The sequence below is a fragment of the Gavia stellata genome, chromosome 27 (assembly GCF_030936135.1).
Source record: "Gavia stellata isolate bGavSte3 chromosome 27, bGavSte3.hap2, whole genome shotgun sequence".
NCBI lineage: Eukaryota > Metazoa > Chordata > Aves > Gaviiformes > Gaviidae > Gavia > Gavia stellata.
Window position 1 is genome coordinate 1,217,939 of NC_082620.1, and position 20,513 is coordinate 1,238,451.

The following is a 20,513-nucleotide window of genomic DNA, read 5'->3' on the forward strand; positions in this document are numbered from 1 at the left end:
GCTCAGATTTTAATCTCCTGGTGTTTCTCCCATAGGACATCATTAGTGTTACTTGAAAATGTTGTCTATGCAGGCATCTGTTTGACCTTGCAAGGCAAATTTTTTAGCAAATCAAGGCAGAGTAGTGAAACATTTCTAAGAATGACTTTGAATATTGCTGGCTTAGCTTTGGAGGGACAGGAACACGGATGGAGCCCAGAACAGTTTGACAGCCAGACAATACTTGTTTTAAACAGTAAAACCCACATACAAATCAGGTGCGCAGTGCTCTGATGATACCTGATTTCCTGGAGAATTTTAGTGTTACTTCCTGGAAGCAGAGTAGCTAAAAGTAATTCAGACTTTGCCAGAGGTGTCTCTGGTTCGCATTTCCAAAAGCTTCTGACGGTCTTATTGCTTGGAATAATGGATCTGCTTTTCTTCTCGCCGTGTCCATCTTCCGTTTAGCAACTAAATCCTCCTTCTTTCTTCGTCTCCGGATTTGACCTATCTCTGCGGTGGTGTGGGCAGTATAGAGTGTTTTTGAGAGGTTGGGTTTTTTAACCTAGAGTTTCCTCATCGGAGGTCCTCCTTCTGCTGTAGAAGAGCTTAGCACTACCATGGTGGAGTTTAATGCTTGATGGAAGAGGAAGCCTGTGCAACGCACCGCCCGTTTTGGCGCACAGAGCGTGCTTTCCTTCCTTCTGCTACGGCAGGAAAGAGAGCTGGCTTGTGTTTCGTGAAATGGAGTTTCTTAGGCACCAGTTGCCAGTGACGGAGATGAAAAGCTATCCGTAAACCAGGAGCTTCCGTCGCTGTAAGTTTTTCCTCAATGGTTTCAGTGATGTTATTAGCAGGTTATGTGGTGCAGCAGAAACTCGAGGAGCAGGGTTGACGTCTGTGACTCGCCCCAGTGGAGGACTCCCATCTCTTGCAGTGAAGGCTTTTCCAGGCTGCCCTGTCGATGTCGTTCCTGTCAGCAGAGAGGCAGGTCTCGCTTCCACCTCCAGCCCATTATCACTCTGCATAAATACAGAATCGTGGTGGCTATTGACTTTCCCCACACACACACTCAGGGGAGACTTCAGCTGTAACCTGCTCAAGATTAGAAATAGTCATTATTCAGCAATTTGCAGTGAAAGAAGAAAGGACTTTTGCACTTCTTGGTGTCTTGGGGTATTGAAGATTTGCGGACTCTAGTTATTCTCACCATAAATTCAGTATATGCCTTTGCTTCATGCAACACTTGTGTAGTTCCCCCACATCTAGACAGCCACAGAGGTTATTAATGCAGGAGCATGGCAGTGTGTTGCTCTACTGGTTTTCTTTCTGCACCCTCACTACCAGACTTTTCTCCCCAAAGAGTTGCCTTCTCCTAACGACCATTTTAAGTTCATCATCATGTCAAGCGTAGAGGCATCACAGCTTCCTTCCACCCTACTCCATTCTCTGAATGCCGAGGCGGATAAGCCCAGCTCATTCTTTCATTCCTTAGTGATTACCACTCTCTTTTCTTCTCACCGCTTATGATGTAGTTACTCACAGACTATTTTCATTGATGCACTTCATCAGTCAGCAGTCTTTGATGTGATGTATGAGGACCTATTTATCATTATTTTTTCGCTTAACAATTAAATACGTGGCATTTCTTATCCTTCCAGTCTTGGTGCAGAAGTGGAGACCAAATCCGTGATTTGAGCAGGGGTTTCTGCTTTATCTGCTGTCTCTGTATCACTGAAAGAGACCAGAAAGGAAAAATGTTTAAAGTTTTAGGAACAGAGTAAACATAAAGTCTTTCTATAGTATCATATTTCCTGCAGTTAATCATGGTTTGGGGTTTTTTTCTTTTTTTAAATTTTTTTTTTTTGAACTTTTATACTTCGATATAAACCTTTTCTAGATGACTTTCTGACCCCTGCCTTGGGATTCTGGTAGAAGAGTCCTTGGTACCAGTTCAGTGTCTTTTTCTTGCTGTTTCTGTAAGAGATGAGTCAAAGCAGGATAGAAAGATGAATGGAATTGTGTGCAGTTAGGGTGCATGTGATATCCTATTCCTTCCTATTGATCTGTAAGCTGTTCCATTGGCTTTCTTTCTGTTTCCTGCTGCTTTCTTGCTTCGTTATTGAAGGGAGGATTCAGACCTATACAGGTAATTTTAACTCCTGGTTCTGCATGGCATAAGTGTCTCTATCACTTGTATCATTACTCCGTTAGTGAATGCGTTAATGTCTGATGCATATCTTACCAACTGAGTTTCAAGATTGCAAAGACTCCAGAGCAAGGTCTTCCAGTGCCATGAATGCCTCATACTGTGGATGCTGATGCCTTTCCCAGCGCATAAGGGTTGAGAACGGAGCGTGTACCAGTGGGTTGCTTGGTTTCCTGGACCTGGTCCATCTGCGTGGGGCATCACTTCATGCAAACGTGGTAGAAGAGTTTGGTGCCACCCTGGAAGAGGTTGCCACCTTTCTGAAAACGGAGGGCAAGACAAGTCACCCGGCTCAGTTTGTATAAAGGATAGGCATGAGGCGCCTCTGGCCTTTGCAAAAATCTGGCTTTTTAGCTGTTTGGAGGTATATTGGAACAGTTGCTTTGATCTTTTGTTTCCCTAGCGTATTTATAAAGGTGGCTTTTTTGGCAGTCAACCCACGTTACAAAAAATATATTTGGCAAAAATAATTTTTCTAATGTTCGCTCTGAGAGTTGAGCTCTATAATTCAGTAGATACAAACTAATAATTATTGGAGTTTAAAGTTTCTTACCTTTTTCTACCTTGTACAATAGATCTTGCTATTTACAGATAAACAGAAATTGTCCTGCAGTTTTCTGAATGCGTGGCAACCCTTTGGAAGTAGTATTGAAATTATAATATTGTAATGATATTTCAAATTCTTTCCCAGAAAGTCTGACCGGTTCTTTGTTTTCTCTCCTCTCTCCCTCCTCTTTCCCTTCCCTGCCCTAGTTTTTTCAGAGGCCTCAGATACAGCCTCCAAGAGCCACCATCCAGAACAGCAGCCCTTCCATCCGTCCCGGTGCGCAAACGCCGACTGCGGTGTATCAAACCAACCAACACATCATGATGGTTAATCATCTGCCAATGCCCTACCCGATGCCTCAGGGCCCCCAGTACTGTATACCACAGGTAAAAATACATTGTCCAGGCACCTAAGGAACTGCAAAGCAACGTTTGCTCCATCTGGATTTTCTCAAGACCTGCCGCAGAGTTGGGAGGGAGGGGAAATTGAGCTGGTAGTTGCGTATTTAGCCTCTGTTCTTTTTCTGTATGAAGTATTTGTTCTTCTGTGCATGGAGCCAGTAAGAATAAATTACCTTTCTGGTTTTTGAGGTCCCCCTCAAAAACAGTGTGAGACTAAGCTCTTGGAAAATGTTTAGTGCTATAAATGTATCTAAATTGACTTAATAACTCTACAATTACTCTAAAACCTTGGGCCTCATAAAACACAATACTGCTGAAATCAGGGGAACGACTGCTTTGTACCTCAGCTCTGATGTCCTCGCTGCTTTGACTTTAGATGACATAGCTTGCCTCTATGTGACAGTAACGTTTCTGAATCTGTAATTAATCAGTTTGATAATCAAATCCTTATTGATTTGGGGGGCTTGATTTCAGGTTCTGCATGCAACGGCATGAAGTTGCCCAACTCCTTGTAAACTGATGGTTATTTTTTTCCCCTCCTAGTATCGTCACAGTGGCCCCCCATATGTCGGGCCCCCGCAGCAGTATCCTGTTCAGCCGCCAGGACCAGGACCCTTTTATCCAGGACCAGGTCCTGGAGAATTCCCCAATGCCTATGGTAAGTTCTGCTTGGAGATTTCTTAAAAAGTATTTTCTGGGTGTGTTTTTCTGTTGTCAAGCTGAAGATTTATAATAGCGAAATGGATTAGCATTTGTTTGAACTTCAAATAGCTGCTCAATTTGGTTGTGTCACAGCCCTTATTATTCATTCCTGAAAAATTCACAATAACAGAGTATTGTTTGTATGAGTGCTTAAGGAAAGGCTGCAACTCACAGAGCTACCCATAATCACATGTGAACAAGAATAGTGGCTATTTGTTATTCCCTGCTCGATCATTATTATTTATTAAGGTATTGTGAATACATCTGGCAGCCCTGGTTGCCATTGAGCTATGCCCTGAATACGTTCACAGCAGTACAGCAGTTAACATTGCTTATCCCTGCGTTCCCTGTTCGGCGTTTAGTGAGGGAAAAGAGCAAGCCAAGCATTCACCGGTCTTATGCTGCAAAGATCAAGTTAGTCCAGTCAAAGAGTTTGTAACCTGTGCACAGGCTGAAATTTGCCCTTTTAACGGGCAACTCCTGGTCTTGCCTTTTCTCAAGCAAAAGGATTGGGAGATTGCCCAACATCGTTGTGTGCGCTGTGGTTGTTTGGCACACTGTAGTCAGTATATCTGATTGACTCCTCCGGGTACTGAGCTTCAAAGCTGCACCTAAAAATTCAGAGGCTTCGTGTCCAGTTCTGGGCATCCTTCCTGTCTGCACCTCACCGGTCCTTCACTCCAGGGCCTCACAGCTGCCTCTCATTTGGGTCCCAGTCTGAAGACCCTGTGGTAGCAGTGGGTGACTGTCCTTAGCTGTCCCATGAGACCTCTTCTCTTGGCAATCATCTTTTTACATATAAGTAATTAAGTCCTTAATCATTTCCAGTGTGTTGGCCAGGTACAGTATATATCATACGTACATCACAGTCCCCTGTAAGGTTTTCTGTGGGATCTGTATTTTGATACTTAAATCAGCTCCTGCAAGCTGTATTTGAAGGAGATGCAGAATATCCTTCATGTATATCACTTTTTTCAATTTACTTCCCCTTGCTCATTTATGGGAACATTTGAAAGATCCATCAGGGTGATTCTAGTCATCACCCTGTTGTATACGTTTTTTTTTTAAAAGTGTTTTCACCTCTCGATATCAAATTTGAGGTATTTTGTTCAGTCTGATTGCTACCTGCTCACACGCATTCTGTAATCTGTTAGGGGCAGAGATACTATCAACTTCCCATGCGGCTTAAGCTGGTGGTATTTCAGAGCGTTAGAAGTGAACGATTACCGTCCAGGCTGAACAACGACAACCCTGTACTGTTGGCAGAATTGCATGTTTCCTCTTCACAAATACAGATTCCTTTTAAAGGGGAGAAAAACCCCAGTTGCTTCACTACTTATCATTTTAAAAGGTCTGGACTCCTTTTTTTTTTTTTCTTCCCCCTTCTTTCTTTTATTTTTTTTATTTATTCGGTATATATGGAGCTAATGGGACTACTTTGAAAGGTTGCCACGAAGCCTTCAAACCTGGTAATGCAATTTCTGAATCAAAGGAGAGAGCGTGATTATAAGGCAGCTAGTTCCTGTTTGCTTACCCTAGAAAAAATAAAGAGAAGAAATATTGCCATGGCTCTTTAAATCTGATCCGCTAAATGAGGAAATTACCCTATATTCCTCATTTTTTCTGCCGTTACAGGTCTGCTTTCTTACTTTCTGCTCGCTTAGTGCTGTTTGTCTGTCTTCACTTCTGTAATTTGGAAAAGGTTCCCTTCTGGTTGCTTTCCACTCCTGAAAGCGCTTGGTTTCTTGCACAGAAGCTTGTAATCTTTCAGTCCCGGCTTGTTTTTAGGTTGCTGTGTCTGCAGAGCATCAGTGGGCGAAGCTGGAGCCCTGCATCACGCAGAGCGTTTTCCAGGCAGAGAAGGTTTAGTCAAGGAAGAGGATGACTGCAGGTTTGCCTGTACTCATCCACCTTTCCCTCCTGTTGCTTCCTTGCTATTTATATAGCGGTTGGAAATGTTCAGTCTCTCGCCAGGCGCTGCTCATGGCATTGGGAGACAACTAAATTTACAATACAGGCGTGGCTAATGCTGCTGGCAGTGGCCTTTCCCTTAAACCTCAGGACTTCATAGCCAGTGTGGCTGCTAGACATCAAAATCATCGCAGTTTGGCAGGCTGTAAAGAAGGTGATAAGGGAAGATACTGCAGAAGACAAAACTTGTGAAGATGAACAGTGCGTTTTTTTTAACTGTCTCAGTTTTGCAATTTATCGATCTCTTTTGTATCAGCGAGTTTCCGTGCTAGATTAGGAAAGACCTTGAAATGATGAGTGGAAAGGAGGGAGAATAAAACTTGGGTGCTGCTGAACTGGAAAGGATCAAAAGGCAGGACGCAGAGCAAAGAGTGTTGCACTGAAAAACGCGCTTGGCTTGTTGCCACAGAAGCTATATTTCTTCCCAGAAGTTACTCTTCCTTTTTGGGATTTGCTTTTTTTAAAGTATTTTTCATAAAGGAAGAGTCCTTCCTTGAGTTACGCTGTAGCTCGCTCTCTGGCAGGGATCACGTTACAGGCTCTCTGATTAGATCTGGTTTCTAGGAAACTAAAAATCAAGATAATTAACACATTCCAGGGCTCCCAGGCTTGCTCCTGTCCTCTCCTGTTATCCAAACTCATGTTGTACACCTGGCCAGCTTGGCCAAAGCATTAGTTGGAAGACTTTGAGGCTTCATCACTGGTTTTGAGGAGAGAGGCAGGAGGGTTCTCGCTTCCCAAGCCACAGGGACACGGACAGAGACTTTTGGGCCCCGAGGCCAGATCTGAAGTCAGGCTGCCTACCATGAAGTTCAAAATGACAAGTTTATTGAGTCATTTAGGCCACCTTAATTGCAGCATCTGCGAGTGACTATAGCAGGCTGAGCTCTTAGCAGCTTGATGGCGGTGCCGTGCAATGCTCTCTGCTTCCAGCTACCTGCCTGCTCTTTCAGCAGAGAAACGTTCTTGTTCGGAGCATGCAGGCAGGGAGCCTGCTCCGAGCTTTTGCTTTCCAGTTCTCAGTTGGAGGAATGCATCCTTTGAAGTTGCAAATCAGATTGTGCTGGGCTGGTTTTGTTTGCTTTCTTGGATTTCACCCTTTGCTTGAGATCGTAATAACCACCTCTTTTGGTTACAGACACACAATACAGATTTACATTCCCATTTAAAGGTTAGTTCCGTTGAAGAATAAATCAGATTGCTCCAGATGCAAGTGCAAGCAGGCGGTCCATCTAGCATTCATGCTTAGAAGGAAAAAACCCAGCACCATCTTACAAGTTCACCTGATATCTGATCCACAGAGAGAAGACAGCTCTACTATGCTGCTTCTATTTATTTCTGGCACGTTTTTGAAGCACTCGGTCATTTTGAGCCAGTCTTATTCCATAAAGAAAAACATAATGAAACTATATTGGATATTATGAATGTAATCAACAACGTGGTGTAATTTCGCAATAATAACCATGGTCGTGCTTCTTTTGTGTTGCAGCATGAGAAGAACATTGCTTGTAATTAAATTTTCTGGCTATGCTTCAAAACAGGTTGCAGTTGACCTTGCAAATTCTTTGTAATGGTTTGACTGAATTTCTCTACAAAGGCAAAAAAAAACCCTCAAACAACAAACCCGCCTGTTTGTCAGTCAAAGGAGTCCAAGGATGGGCCACTTTTCTTTTCATGCCTTGGTGATTTCACCAGCCTCTCAGAAATGGATGCACGTGATCGTTTTTTTCTGTTCACAGAGAAAAAAAAAGTGAAGTAGTGACTTAATCGCTTGTCTTGATGGAGTAGCAGCTTCTGTTTTAGTGGAAGTGGGGAAGAGCAAAATACAGACCGGTTACCAGTTGGATGTTAGAAGTTCTGGTTTTTGAAGGGAGGGAGGAGTAGGTGGCCAGTTTTACCTCTTCTGCTTGGTTTTGTTTCATTAACAGACGAACTGAATTTTTCACTCGTTTCTGTCTTCTTGTCCTCTCCCAGGAACACCTTTCTACCCAAGTCAGCCAGTGTATCAGTCAGCACCCATCATAGTGCCTACACAGCAGCAGCAGCCTCCACCAGCTAAAAGAGAGAAAAAAACGGTAAGTAATCATCATTGACTGATAAATCCCTTCTGAGAATTGTCCTGGTGGTAAGGTTGAAGGAAATTAATAAGGATCTTAAGCTTAAAACTGAGCTTTATCTTCACAGAGAGGCTGTCTTATCTTTCACACTTAAGCGTAATCAAACATTGCACAATGCTGCAATGTTTGTCTTATTTTCAATTTTCTATGGGGACTTTCTGCTCTGAGTTTGTGACATCTCAGCCAGACAAAAAGGAAAATACTTTTGCTGGTTTTGTAACGAACATGAATGAAAGCAGCCTCGTCTCCCCAAGCCTGGGATCCTCAGCTGCCTGCGCTGCTGCTTAGAGTTTTACTAAAGAGCCCAGTGGGAATGAACAAACTCAGATCGGTTTGGTTCAAATTGACAAAAAAGAAACTGTTTAATATCACGCCTTGGAAAAGGTAGAAAAACAGTAAGTTATGGACATATTTTCAGGTTTGAAAGAACCTGAACACACGACATTATGAAAGTAGGTAGAGGTTTGGAGACCACATTTCCTCTCTTCCTAATTCACTGGTCAGAATTTGAGACACGCAGGTTAATGGAGTTTAAACCCGTTTGCAGGTGGATGATGGTAGGGAACAGTAAAGACGTACTAGGTGAATGTAACGTTTAAACAGAAAAAGTTAGGGGTGGCCTTGAACCTGTGAATGAATCATTTCTAAACGATTGAAAAGGAAATTACTTTACATCACTATGTGTGTTAGAGCAGTTTGAAAGCATCAAAAGAACTGTTTTCCTGGCCAAAAAAATAAGTCTCAAAATGCAGAATATTTGTATCTTTTGGTTTTTGAAAATGATCTGAGATGACGCTTGATTTGGGAAACTGGAAGAGCTGAACAATGTGTTAGCTGGGCTTGCAAGAAAGGCCTTTTTTGTAGCTGCTGTCAGCAAAGGGTGATGCAAGTCTTTTTCCACCTCTTCACCATCCCCTTCAGTCCTGAGGAGTCTCTTTTCAGCATCCAAAACATGACATGGCCAGATCATTGATGCCATTTGAAATGCAAAGATGTTCAGAAACACTCAACTGTGGTTAAGACAGTTCCACGCCAACGAAGCTAAGTTCTTTGAAGTGGAAAAGCAAAAGGTTTTTTAAATGCCTGAGATGCTTTTGTCTGGATGTACTATTTCAATTTGCTAATCTGTGTTGCAACTGAAGAAATGAGAGAAATTAAAGAAAAATTAAACGTATATATGTACACACACCCGCATGCACCATTAGTTGAGTATTCAAGTACTACAAGCTTTCAGGCAGGGAAAGCGTGTTTTAATGCCGTTGTCTACTTGTCAGGAGGAGGAGAGGGTAGGGATTCGTGCCAACTCTTGTCTTTGTTGCTCTGGTTAATTAAATGTTTTAGCAGAAAAACTCCATCAAAAACAAGAGAAGACCACATCTTGTCAGCGTCCTAAGTACTGTGTGTACATCCATTTGTCTTCATAAGTCAGAGTCAAGAAGACATCACACAATACTCAAGTTGATGAATCACAAAACCCTTCTGCAGCTAACGACTTTATATGTTGCTGATGGAAAAAGCACGGTGGTATCCAGTGAGACCACTGCCCTTGGAAGGATTATGCCTCTGGGTTTGCTTGCAGTTGTGTGTTGTGCTCAGCACAACAGGGATTTCTGCGTGCAGTTTATGGAGAGAGTTCAACCAGGAGTTTTTGGGAAGGTGGACAGACAAACAATAGCACTGTCTTCAGTGCTTATGGAAATCTTCAATTCTTATATTGAAGATTAAAAACTCTGTTTCGAATTAACCCAGGCAGCTTGACCGTTCCCCGTATTCAGTGACACAGATGGGCTCAAGTGCCAGTTGAGGATTCAAATGAGTGTGTTCTTGAGCGGTTTATTTTCGACAATATTTTTCCTTCCCATTTTGGGGCTGTGAGGAGACTCAAAAACATACTTGTTTCCTAAATGCTGATGAGTTTCATAGGCCTTTAGTTTGCTCTTCATGCGATTTCCCTTTCCTCTGCTCGGTATTTTTTGTTTGATTGCCTCTGTTTTGTTGGTATGACTTTTCTCAGTGTGGAAGGGAAAACCAAAAAGAGCTGATTTGCTTTCCTCCTTTACCAGCAGCTGGGTTGGCAAGGTCACTGAATTTCATATCAGGGTAAAGCACGGCCTTTTTTTTGTTCTTGCACTTTCCACTAACTAGCAAGCTTAGTTTGTAGCTAAACTGCTAAATTTTCTAAGTTGCAATAAACGTATTTTCCAGAAGTAGAGACCATATTCTGAATTACAGGGTCATGCACTGGGCTGCACCTGTGTCGACCTAACTGGTGTGGTTGATGAGTGTTTTGATTAAATTAGGTTTTGAGATTAAGCGATGACATACCTTGCATTTCAAGGTATCGAAACAAACCACGTTCCAGCGTTCTGCAGAGCATCAGCTCAACCCTGAGTGTCTCCTACCGAGTGTAATAGAGTTATGTTCTGTCCATGCTCTCTTCTCCATAAACCCCAAGGACAGCATGTAATGGGAAGACTTGTTTGAATTATTTCTTTGTTCAATACTGTAGATCCGAATCCGGGATCCAAACCAGGGGGGCAAAGATATAACAGAGGAAATAATGTCTGGAGGGGGCAGCAGGAACCCAACACCTCCCATCGTGAGACCCACTTCCACACCTACTCCACCTCAGGTAATAAAGTGGCTGCGTACCCTTCTCCCAGTGATGTCTGCTTTGCTTTGCTGTTTGTTAGAGCCAATTCCTGTATCTTCCATCCACACCACCGATGGCCTCAGACACCTGTATGGTCCTAAATTGTCGATGTTCTTCAAGGATTATTTTTTTCCCCTCCAAGTTTGGTCATTTTTACCAGCCTGTAGCTTGTAAAATGTGGAGCTGCAGCACTGCTCCAAGTTCCCCATCCCTGGTTTTGTATCAGCAGTAGATTTTGGAGCTTGTAAAGACTTCCCCTGTTAAAGGAGGAGCCAGTATATTTGTGAGAAACGTGGTGTTCCTGTTAGTCTTGTGTACCTGAGGAAAGTCCATATCATGCCTGTGATTGATTATGTATCTTAAATTGCATCACTGTCCATACTAATGTCTTTCTGCCTTAGTAGTGTTGTTTTAGAGTAACCGGAATGACTGTAGCTCAGGAATTTTATCACAGATCTGTGATAAATCTGTCACAGATTTGGACTCTGTGTGTTCAACCTTAAAAATACATTTTTCTGATGTAGGAAACAGCATAAATATCCCAAACTGACATTTTCCATAGCTCATAAATCTCTTCTTGTCACACACCTTTGAGTTTGACCCCTTCTAAGTTTCAGTATCCTGCTTCACCTGAGAAGTCCATGTGTGATATCTGGAAATTAAACTAATCGGAAATCCGGGTCTATTCTAGTCCTTTTTGACCCAGGGCCAAAAGAGCGCTCTTAGACTTGCAGACCGGCAGTCCTGACATGAACGTAAGTCCACCATGACGTGAACCACTGGGGCTGGAAGTGGCTGCGTTATCTAATTAGAAAATTATTTCACTCCTCTGACCAGCTCTTCCCCACCTGCAGCTGGAAGAGGCGATGCCTCCCTGATCTCCCCTTAGCATCGGAGAGGGAGAGGAGGCGCGTGGCAGCCGCTGCCCTCTTCCCAGCTGCTGGCTTGGTGTAGTTGCTGTTTGCTTCAAACATCATCTTAGTTCTCCCTGTCTTTTGGGAGAGATGGTGCTAAGCCACAGGCTGCTAAACTCAAATGTTTTCGAACAATTGGAAAAGAAGAAACTCTATGGTTTGGCACAAGCCTTGGAAGTTGGCCGTGTTTTATTGGAGGTCGTTGTCCACTTCTCAGGGGCCTGATAAGACAATAAGTATCATGAAGGTTCTCCGAGTGATGGGTGGGCTTTAGATCGGAGCCTGGCTGAGGTTGGGGTGCAGTTTCTTCTAAGTTCTTCCCTGTTTAACGTCAGAGACTAGTTTTTGCTAGCTTTTAGGTGAAACAGCCTTTCCTGAGCTGAAACCTTACTTTCCCCTCTGCATCTGGATAGTTTTTCTGCTGAGGCAAAAGCACAAGCTTGCCTCGAGACACCCGTTGCGCTGGAGCGGGAGCTTGAGGTTACAGCTGAGCCAGTAGAAGTATGACTGGGATCACTGAGATGAAATAAGAGCCTGGCCTGCAGATCTCCCCTCCGTTGAGACCAACAGGATAGTCACGGCTTTTGGCCGTTCCCCTGAGTCAATCGAATCCTCTTGTCGCATAAAGGCATCCCCATTTGCTTGGGTCACCCGCTCTCTCCTCCTGGTCTCCATCGTGGGCAAGCAGCAGCAAGGCACCATGCTTGAGCAATTCCCGGCTAGCCGTGTTTTTGCAACAAGGTCTGCAATGCTCGACTGGAAAAAGCTGTTTTTCTGCCAGAGAGTGTTCTGATGATTAGCGACTACAGCTGGAAGGGGAGAAGAGCCGAGAGCTGGCTACGTATAGAATCAATTAAACTTCTTTCCGAGCATTTTCCGTGAGGGAAGATACTAGTGATGTAAAACAGAGTGTTGGTGAGATCTTGTTCCCATTGCTACATGCTAAATGACTTTCCCCATTAGAAGTGGGGAAGAGTTGAAAACAGCCAGGGTTTCAGATTGTGTTTATGCATGGTGCAGCTAATCCAGGCACTTACCGGATCATTTTTGCCTTCTGAAATCTATTTTAAGATACTACAATTAAGTCAAACAGGATGAAATAAATGTTTTTCAAGAGGAGGTTAATAAGCATGAATTTTTATCAGCTGTAATTTATATGCAGAGCACAGCAGTGATGTCCAATCACCTACTCTAAGTAAGGTATGCAAATACTTCATTGTTTAATATCCAGGCTTCATTTTGATTAGGTACTTGGAACCACTTTCGTTAATCACAGAAGAGCTCTGTGATAGAGCTCACCAGAAAAAGTTCATTAGTGTAACATAACTGAAAATTTAAGCCCACTTAAGCCAGGAAATTCAAAGTTATTGTCCCAACAGCATCTCTAATTCATTTCTTTGGAGCAAGCGTAGTATCTTGGATGAAATTAGATGATGCCTTAATAACTATGCTCAGTGGCTGAATTCCAGTAGTGGTGGATGTTATAATTTTAAACAGTCTAAAATGAGTAAACTTTAAATATTCAGCCATAACTTTGCCTGAAACGTGCTAGGGCTTTTTTGTGTTCCCTTTCCCCAGCTGATAAAAGCTGTGAACAGTCAGTGTGAGCTTTGTAAGAAAATACCTGCCTATTGAAATGCTCACAATTTAGGGCTGCTCCTGGAATAGGTGCAAGGGGAGCACTGTTGCTGTTCTCTTGTTCCACCACCCCTTTGAATCAAACCCTGCAACGTCGGGGGGGTTGAGATTGCATCTGGTTGAACGCTCAAAATGCGAATGTGCAATCTCCGGGCTTGACGAAGCATCGTCTAATCAAAGTGACTCCCAATTCGATGATATTTTAAAAGCCTGCTAAATTCTAGTCGCACTTCTTTTGTATTGACTGCCAGCATCTGATTCTCTAATCTCGTTATTTAGGCAACACAACCACAGAGGGAGAAACTTGCTCCAGAATTGTGTAGAAACCACCTCTGTAGACCAGTCCCTGTCACAAATTGTACTTCTTTTTTGGTAATTTAATAATAATAAGAAGGCCTCTTGTGTTGCCTGTTTCAAAATTTTCATTTTTTCCTCTGTATTTGGATTTTTTTTTTTAACTGACCCAAAGAAAACAGAAAATTTTGATAATGCAAGCCCAAAGCACCCTCTTCCCTCAGTAGATTAGGTGCGTAACATCAAAAAAATATTGGACTTGTCCAAAAGATGAGCACTGCTGCCAAGACTCGAGCCGCATGGTTTTAGCCATTTCCAGGCTTTTTGTATCACCTGCTTTGCAGTCAGCATCGCTGACCAAAAAGTGCTGTAGGTGGAATCTTCCCAGCACCTCCGCAGTCATTGCTTCATTGCTAAAATGCTTTGAAATTCCTGTGTAAGAGAAGCTGGCGGTAAGTGGAGATACTATTTACACGTTTCTAGCAGGACATTATTTTCCACACTCCGTTTTTTGCTGGGAAGATAGATAAAACCCAGGACCACATATTGCATCTGGCTACAGTATTTGCTCGGCGCTGACTTACATAGAAGATCACCTTTTAAAGAGTAAGAAATGCTTTAATTTTCCTGGCAAACCTCTTCCAAGTATCAATGAGTTTGTCACATTGTGTGTTTGCTCGGTCTGTGGGCCACGGTAGGATAGAATAACACAGAGCAACTCTTTTAGCATCATAAATCATGAGAGCAATTTTGAGTGGGTTTTTTTTTTTTTTTTCCTAGAAAGTCCCTAAATGCTCCATTTTGAAGCTGAGAGCCTGTCAGGGTCAGTGCTTAAGTACCATTGATACTGCTTTGCAATATCGTTCCCACAAAATAAATGAGCGTTTTCCAAAGTTCTTAAGAAAACATGTTTACTGACCCAAGGAGTTTCTAGGCTTACAGCTTTCTTGTCCGCTAGTCTCGTTTGGTTCCTGTGATTCTTGTCACATTCTCCTTTTTCCCCGCTGCTTTCGTCCATAAATTTTTCATAAAATGAAACTAATGATCCGCTGAGGGTGAGGGGAAAGCGTTCTTGAAACCCGCTCGTTTGTAAAACTGTGTTTTCTTTGGCTTCCTTCAGCTTTGGCTGGAGGTAGGGATGCAATTCTTCATCCATAGTCCAGCCGATCCCATCGGGCTCGTTCCTGGAAGAGGAGCAATCCCAAATAAAATTTCAACCCTTCACCCTGCTTACTTAGATTTTTATTTTTATTTTTCCAGATGGGCTTTTTCACAGTCCTCCTTTACCTTTCTGTTGCCTGAAATGGTGAAAAATAGTGTATCGAAGAGAATTCACTCTTTATTCTGCGCTGTCCAGATGCAATAGCTGAAAAAGCTGGAAATGGGAGAAAAAGAGAGTCCCAGGAAGAGGAGCAGATTGCCAGAGAGTTTCTTTTTTTAGGGAAATGAGTTTTGCATGGATTTCTGATAGCCTGTCTGAAAGAAAGTATTAGACACCCATGTCTTGGGCACTCCGCTTTCTTTTGATGGTTGAAAAAACCCTTTTCCCGTAGATCTTCCGAGAAGATGATGTATAGCTAGATGAGAACAGACACCTGAGAAGACCTGCGTGGCTTTCCACTTTAGAGTATTAAATTTAAATTTAACCCCGTTTGCTTTTTGGCATGGTCCCTGATGCGTGTTTAAGGGGATTTTGCGAATGTGAATAGTTGACTTGCCCCATCTATGTTCACTCTAACGTACGCAAGTGTTTTACCTGCAAATTTGAGTGAGTTTGGTGTAGTTACTTAGTCTTACACAAGGTCTTCATTAAATTCTGAGATAAAATACAGGGGATTTTTTTGTCTTTATCAAACCTTCATGAACACAAGTGAAGTGTTTGTCCCATTTAATGGTGGCGACATAATTAAAATAGGTGGTCTCTGCAACAGGCCGTGGCTTTTTCAGTCTTGCGACTTTGCTGGCCTTGCAGTTTTGGTTTGTATATATAGAAAATCTCACTCTGCGTTGATTGGGAACGAGCTTCTCCTGCTCTCCTTTAGATTGATGCACAATTGCGTTTATTCTCATATTACCCAGCAGGTATCATCCGTAAGTCTGTAGAAGGCATTGGATGTTTTTGTCATACAACCACACAGGTATAACCAATCTAGATTATTTTCCTACTGCCATAACAAGTTACTTGTTATCTACGCAGTATTGCATGGATACATGTATACACTATTCATATGTACATACACACTTTATCTATAAATAAATAAATGTACGGATAAATATATATTAAAATATCAAAGGTGTTTGAAATAACTGATCAGTTGAGAAAGGAGTCGAGTCCGGAAAACAAACTTAAATTACGGAGAGGTCCAGGAGCCGTGATGTATATCCGACTTTTTGCAGACTACGCAGAAGAGCATTTCTGCTGCTCTTGGAAGAAGCATTCGGAGAATGAAGTGTGTTAATAACTGTGCTGTGCTGTCTCTTTCTTGCTGTTGTTAACAGTAATCGTCTCTTTTTCCCCTTTTCCTGCTGCCTTTTCCTCCCTCCCTTTCCCATGTACTTTTTGAATTTATTCAATCGATCTGTGTATCTTTTCTCTTTATTTTCCCTGCCTTTTGTTTTTCTTTTCTATCCCACCCTATTCTCGTCTCCCCACTTCCTTGCTTGTGCTCCATGTTGCTAGTTTTTATGTTCGCACGCTCATTATCACCCTTTTTTGTACTTCAAATCCCAGCAGCTGTCCAGCCAGGTCCCCGAGCACAGCCCTGTGGTTTATGGGACTGTGGAGAACACCCATCTCGCTGCCAGCACCCCTGTCACTGCGGCTAGCAACCCGAAGCAAGGTTTGTTGATGGATATTTCCTCCCTGATTATTTTTAGTCTCTTTTTTTCCCCTCCTTTCTTGTTTTAGTTTGAATATTTTTGGCATGGAGACAAGCAGTCAGCAGAAATAGGAGGGGAGGGACTTCTTTTCCTCCAGTGGAACATTTTAACAATGTGTTGCTAAGGGAATTAATTGAAAATTGCCAATGTGAAACTGCTGAAAAATAATTGTATTCAAGCGTATACAACCTAAACGTTGTTTCAGAACACCTAGAAGCGTGAACCTCCTCTCACCCACATGCCATCCTTCAGAAACAAGTGTGTTGTCAGTAAAATGCTCTGTATCATTTGGACAAATAGCCATCGCGATGGCACGTAACCAGAGCATCGTATGGCTGCTCCAGAGCTGCTCTTGTATCCTGTCCTACAGGACACGGGAGTGAGTAACTAGGAAACGTTAGCGTGCAAAGTGTCTCATAAATGGCGTAGCAAATTTTGCTGACTTAAGTCAAAATGGCACAGGTGGAAAAAGTTTCTTAAAGTGTGATTACATTTCCTTCTCGTATCTGAGAATATACATTTGAAGGGAGTTGTTTTTTTAAACTGTTTAAAGACAAGGTGTCCCAGGAGGGAAGATGGAGCGTGCCAAGTCTCTTCCCACACTGAAATTTTATAGCCACCTTAAAAGCCATTAAAAAGCTGTAGTTAATAATGTGTGTACTGCTGTCATGTTAACGGACTTGGTGTTGCAATACAGAGTTGACACCCCTGTTTGCTTCCCGGTTATTCACCGCATTGCAGCGTTTGAGGTTTCTGCCTAGAGCGACGTACGTGAAAGTCGAGAAGTGCCATCTCTCACGCTTGAGCATCGCCTGTAAACTTTGAGCCTGCTGAGGTTTTTTTTCCAGAGTATTTGCTAGAGGAAAACTAAGCCCCAGAGAAGCACAGCTCTAGAAAAGAGGAAAAGAAGCTGCTTCTGATGCTTCAGATGTCCCAGATCCAAATAGCAGCATGGTCGCTGTTTGAAAGTAAAGGGAAGTATCCATGTGGCTAATTTGCATCAGATTCTAAAATTTACTAAAAATGTTGCTGGTTTACAGCCATAGCGTAGACTTCAGGGTTTTCCCTCAGGGGAAACTGTTCCACGGATACATCTCTAGACTGCTGCAGTGTCTAGAAATGGTTGAAAAGGGACCTTTTGGAGATCGTCTGGTCCCGTCTCCCACTTGAAGTGGGACTATGGCTTTGTCTAGAAGTTTGTGCAAAACTTGCATGTCTCCATCACCTGAAAAAGTTGTGGGTGGGTTTAACATACATCAAATCGACTGGGATTGCGCTGGCTGAGCATGGCTCGCAGGCTTGCTGCAGCTTGTTGCTGCTCAGCTCTGGCACAGCCACTCTTCCCGGTCCGTGTCCCTCCTCTGCCGACGTGCCCAAGTCCCGCTCGCTGCCAGGGACGCACTCTGAGCACGCCAAGGTCTGGGGGGGCACTGGGACTTGAACAACTGATGACCGCAATGCAGGCACCGAAATGCATCTGCCCTTTCGAGCAAGTTGATGCTGAACCATACAATCCAGCACTTTACATCACGGTATTTCAAGCCTGGGTATGAAAACTTGTATTCCCAGGACGAGCGCGTCCTCTCCCTCTTCTCTCTCTCTTTAACTTAATCCCTTTGTAGGCAACTGGAAGTAAACTGGAAGTAAGTGGTCTTTTATTTAGTTAGTTACACAGGTCTGACTGTGATGGTTTAAATATAAATCAGGGCTTGAACTGGGATCTAACACTGATGAGTTTTCCTGTGTTTATCTCTGTTCCATCCCAGAAAGATGCAAACATTTGTTCCAATCCAAAAATTGCTTAAGAGCACATTTATGTAAGCATTGCAGAGAAAGAGTGAGCCCTGAAATAACACCATTAGCGTTCGACTGTGGCCTCGGGGCGGGGGAGAGCAGCAGTGGTGTCAGTCACAGGACAGAGCGAGTTAAAGGTGAAGGAAGTTTAGACACCATTAAAATTATTTATTTAAACCGCGCTAGTGACTTGGGACACATCTTTCCAGAAATACATGCCAAGGTATCAAAATCGTTTTTCACTTTGTGCCTGATGTTGGGGGTTTTTGTGCCAAAATAAAAATAATCGTAGATAGGGTTGCACGGCTTTTTTAAGCAAGTGTTTATTAAACCCAGTATTACTGCTTCTCTTAAGACCCCTCTGCTGCGTTCATCCCGTGGATCGGATTCTCCCTTGTGCCCTTCACCTCGTGCACTCGTTTGCATCAGTTGAAATTTGGTATAAAGCTATCATTCTAATTTTGTGATATTCAGCGATCGTTTTGCAGTTATTTATAACTGCGCACAGCATTTGGCCCGTTCGCTGGGTTGGGGATCGGGAAGGGAGCACATGTGCTGTGCCGGCAGCCCCGGCCTCTGTTATTTCTCACTGCGAGTATCTGCAGTCCCTGTTATTTTTGCGTTGAAGTCATTAGCGGGGCTGACTTTGGAATTGCGTTGCATTTAATATCCTCATTTTTTTCTTTAAAAGACAAGCATTTGGCATTTGCTGCTTTTAAAACAGCTCCTGGCTTTTCAGGCTTCAAGATTCATATATGATTTGGAGGAACACAGGAATTGCTACTATAATACCTTGAAAAGTAGCATTATTTGGGGGCCAGCAGTTAGCTGTCGTTCCTATAGGTGCCCCTGGTGCGTATATATCAGCCGGGCTGCAGAAGGCAAGGATATTGCTGGAGAATTTAGGTCAAGCTGATGGCAGAGCGTGCAGGAACCTGGCTGCAGGCCAGGCTGGTGCAGAAGTTGTAATGGGGTATAACTGTGCATGAAATCAGAGCTGTCCACGTTTACTCCGCTTGCACAGGTTCAGTGGGATGTTTGGAGTAGTATTATTATTATTATTATATTTTTTTTAACCTTCTTTCCAAATCCTGCGATGTATCAGACATGGAGAATGTATAACACAGTTCGTGGAAAATAGATTAATGTCAGATCCCGAAGTTTGGAAAACTCTCAGCCCCTCTGCTGACACTATGACTCAGTAACGTGCGCTCCAAATACTGCCTGCGGAGCCAGCATCGGTCCCGCCTCGCGAGTGTTTGCATCGGGACAAAAGATGGAAAAATGGCAGCAAGCCCAGCGATTATTTTCAGATAAACACAGCGCAGCAGAAATGAATTCCCGTATCCAGTAAAATCTTCCCGACCCACTGCTCTGGGCAGCCTTTGCTGCTGCGACCACCCAGCAGCCCAGCTCGCTCTCTGGCTTTAATGTCTTGTGCATGGAGGAGATAGCAAACATCTGTCTTGCTGAGTTTGTAAAAGTATTTCTGATGAAGAGTAATTTTGCAAGATGTGTATTTATCTGGAGATTTAAAAAAATATCTGTTGACAGAGCAGGCTTTCCTCCTGACCAGCCTAGTGCTTCCAGTAAATACTTTTTAAATATAACGTGAAGAATGGTCTTGGCATATTTAGGAAAAGGGATCTGATTCAGTTCGGATGAATTGCATTGATTTTTGTTTTCCCTTCCCAACTGTATGTTGTTTCACGTGACTGTTTCTGTAATAGTTGGCAGGGATGAATGTTCCTTTGCCAGGACTTTGAGATTTGTTCTCTGTGATGGTCGTTCAGGTTAAGATTTTACTTCTCATTAGCCAAATCTGCTCATCGTTCTTGTTTCTCCTTGAATTTTACACACGCAGACTATCGGTGGCTAATATATTGGCCAAATAAGGTGTGGTTTGAAGAAAGTGCGCTAAAATCACTGGGTTTAAAACGCAGTTGTATATTTTTGCTGTGTTTTTTATCTCTCAGAATGTTTTTCTAGACACTTCAAATGCTTTTTGCTTTTTTTGAGCAATCTCATTTGACTTAAGGGAGAGAATATCCAGGCAGTTGTTTATAGCGAGCTGTAAATGTCAAGAATGCTCCATGAGTTGTCTGCAAAGGATGTTCCAGAAATCGGAGGTGACGCACTTTCTTTTCTAAACCAGTTCCCGGGTCCTTTTTCTTCCACGGAGCCTTCGGAATCAAAATCAGCTGTTGGGATACTTTCTCCCATCTTTCTTCCTCATTTGTCATCCTCCTCCAAAGCCGTCTCCCTGTGTGCCTCATTAAGTTGATGAACTACTGCTTTGGCCGTGGTCCTCACTGCAACGCTGCTGGGGCTGTCGATAGCTGGAAGCAAAGTTCTTCATTGCTCCAGCTATTCCTAAAGATGGGACTTGATGCTCCAAGCAGTTTTGGATGGGT

General features: G+C 43.0%; 1 protein-coding gene across 12 annotated transcripts in view; it reads left to right on the forward strand.

The window, feature by feature from the left end:
* Window positions 1–20,513, forward strand: part of EIF4G3 (eukaryotic translation initiation factor 4 gamma 3) — a 149,838-nt gene that overhangs the window by 81,203 nt on the left and 48,122 nt on the right. For 5 of the 12 annotated variants that reach the window (XM_059830103.1, XM_059830107.1, XM_059830106.1 and 2 more), the window contains 5 exons: window positions 2,942–3,121; window positions 3,680–3,794; window positions 7,784–7,884; window positions 10,436–10,558; window positions 16,160–16,265. In XM_059830103.1, coding sequence (XP_059686086.1) covers window positions 2,942–3,121; window positions 3,680–3,794; window positions 7,784–7,884; window positions 10,436–10,558; window positions 16,160–16,265 — 625 coding nt within the window. Of the gene's footprint in view, window positions 1–2,107; window positions 2,129–2,941; window positions 3,122–3,679; window positions 3,795–7,783; window positions 7,885–10,435; window positions 10,559–16,156; window positions 16,266–20,513 lie in introns of all 12 variants that reach the window. The other 7 variants (XM_059830102.1, XM_059830112.1, XM_059830104.1 and 4 more) reach the window with 3 other exon arrangements.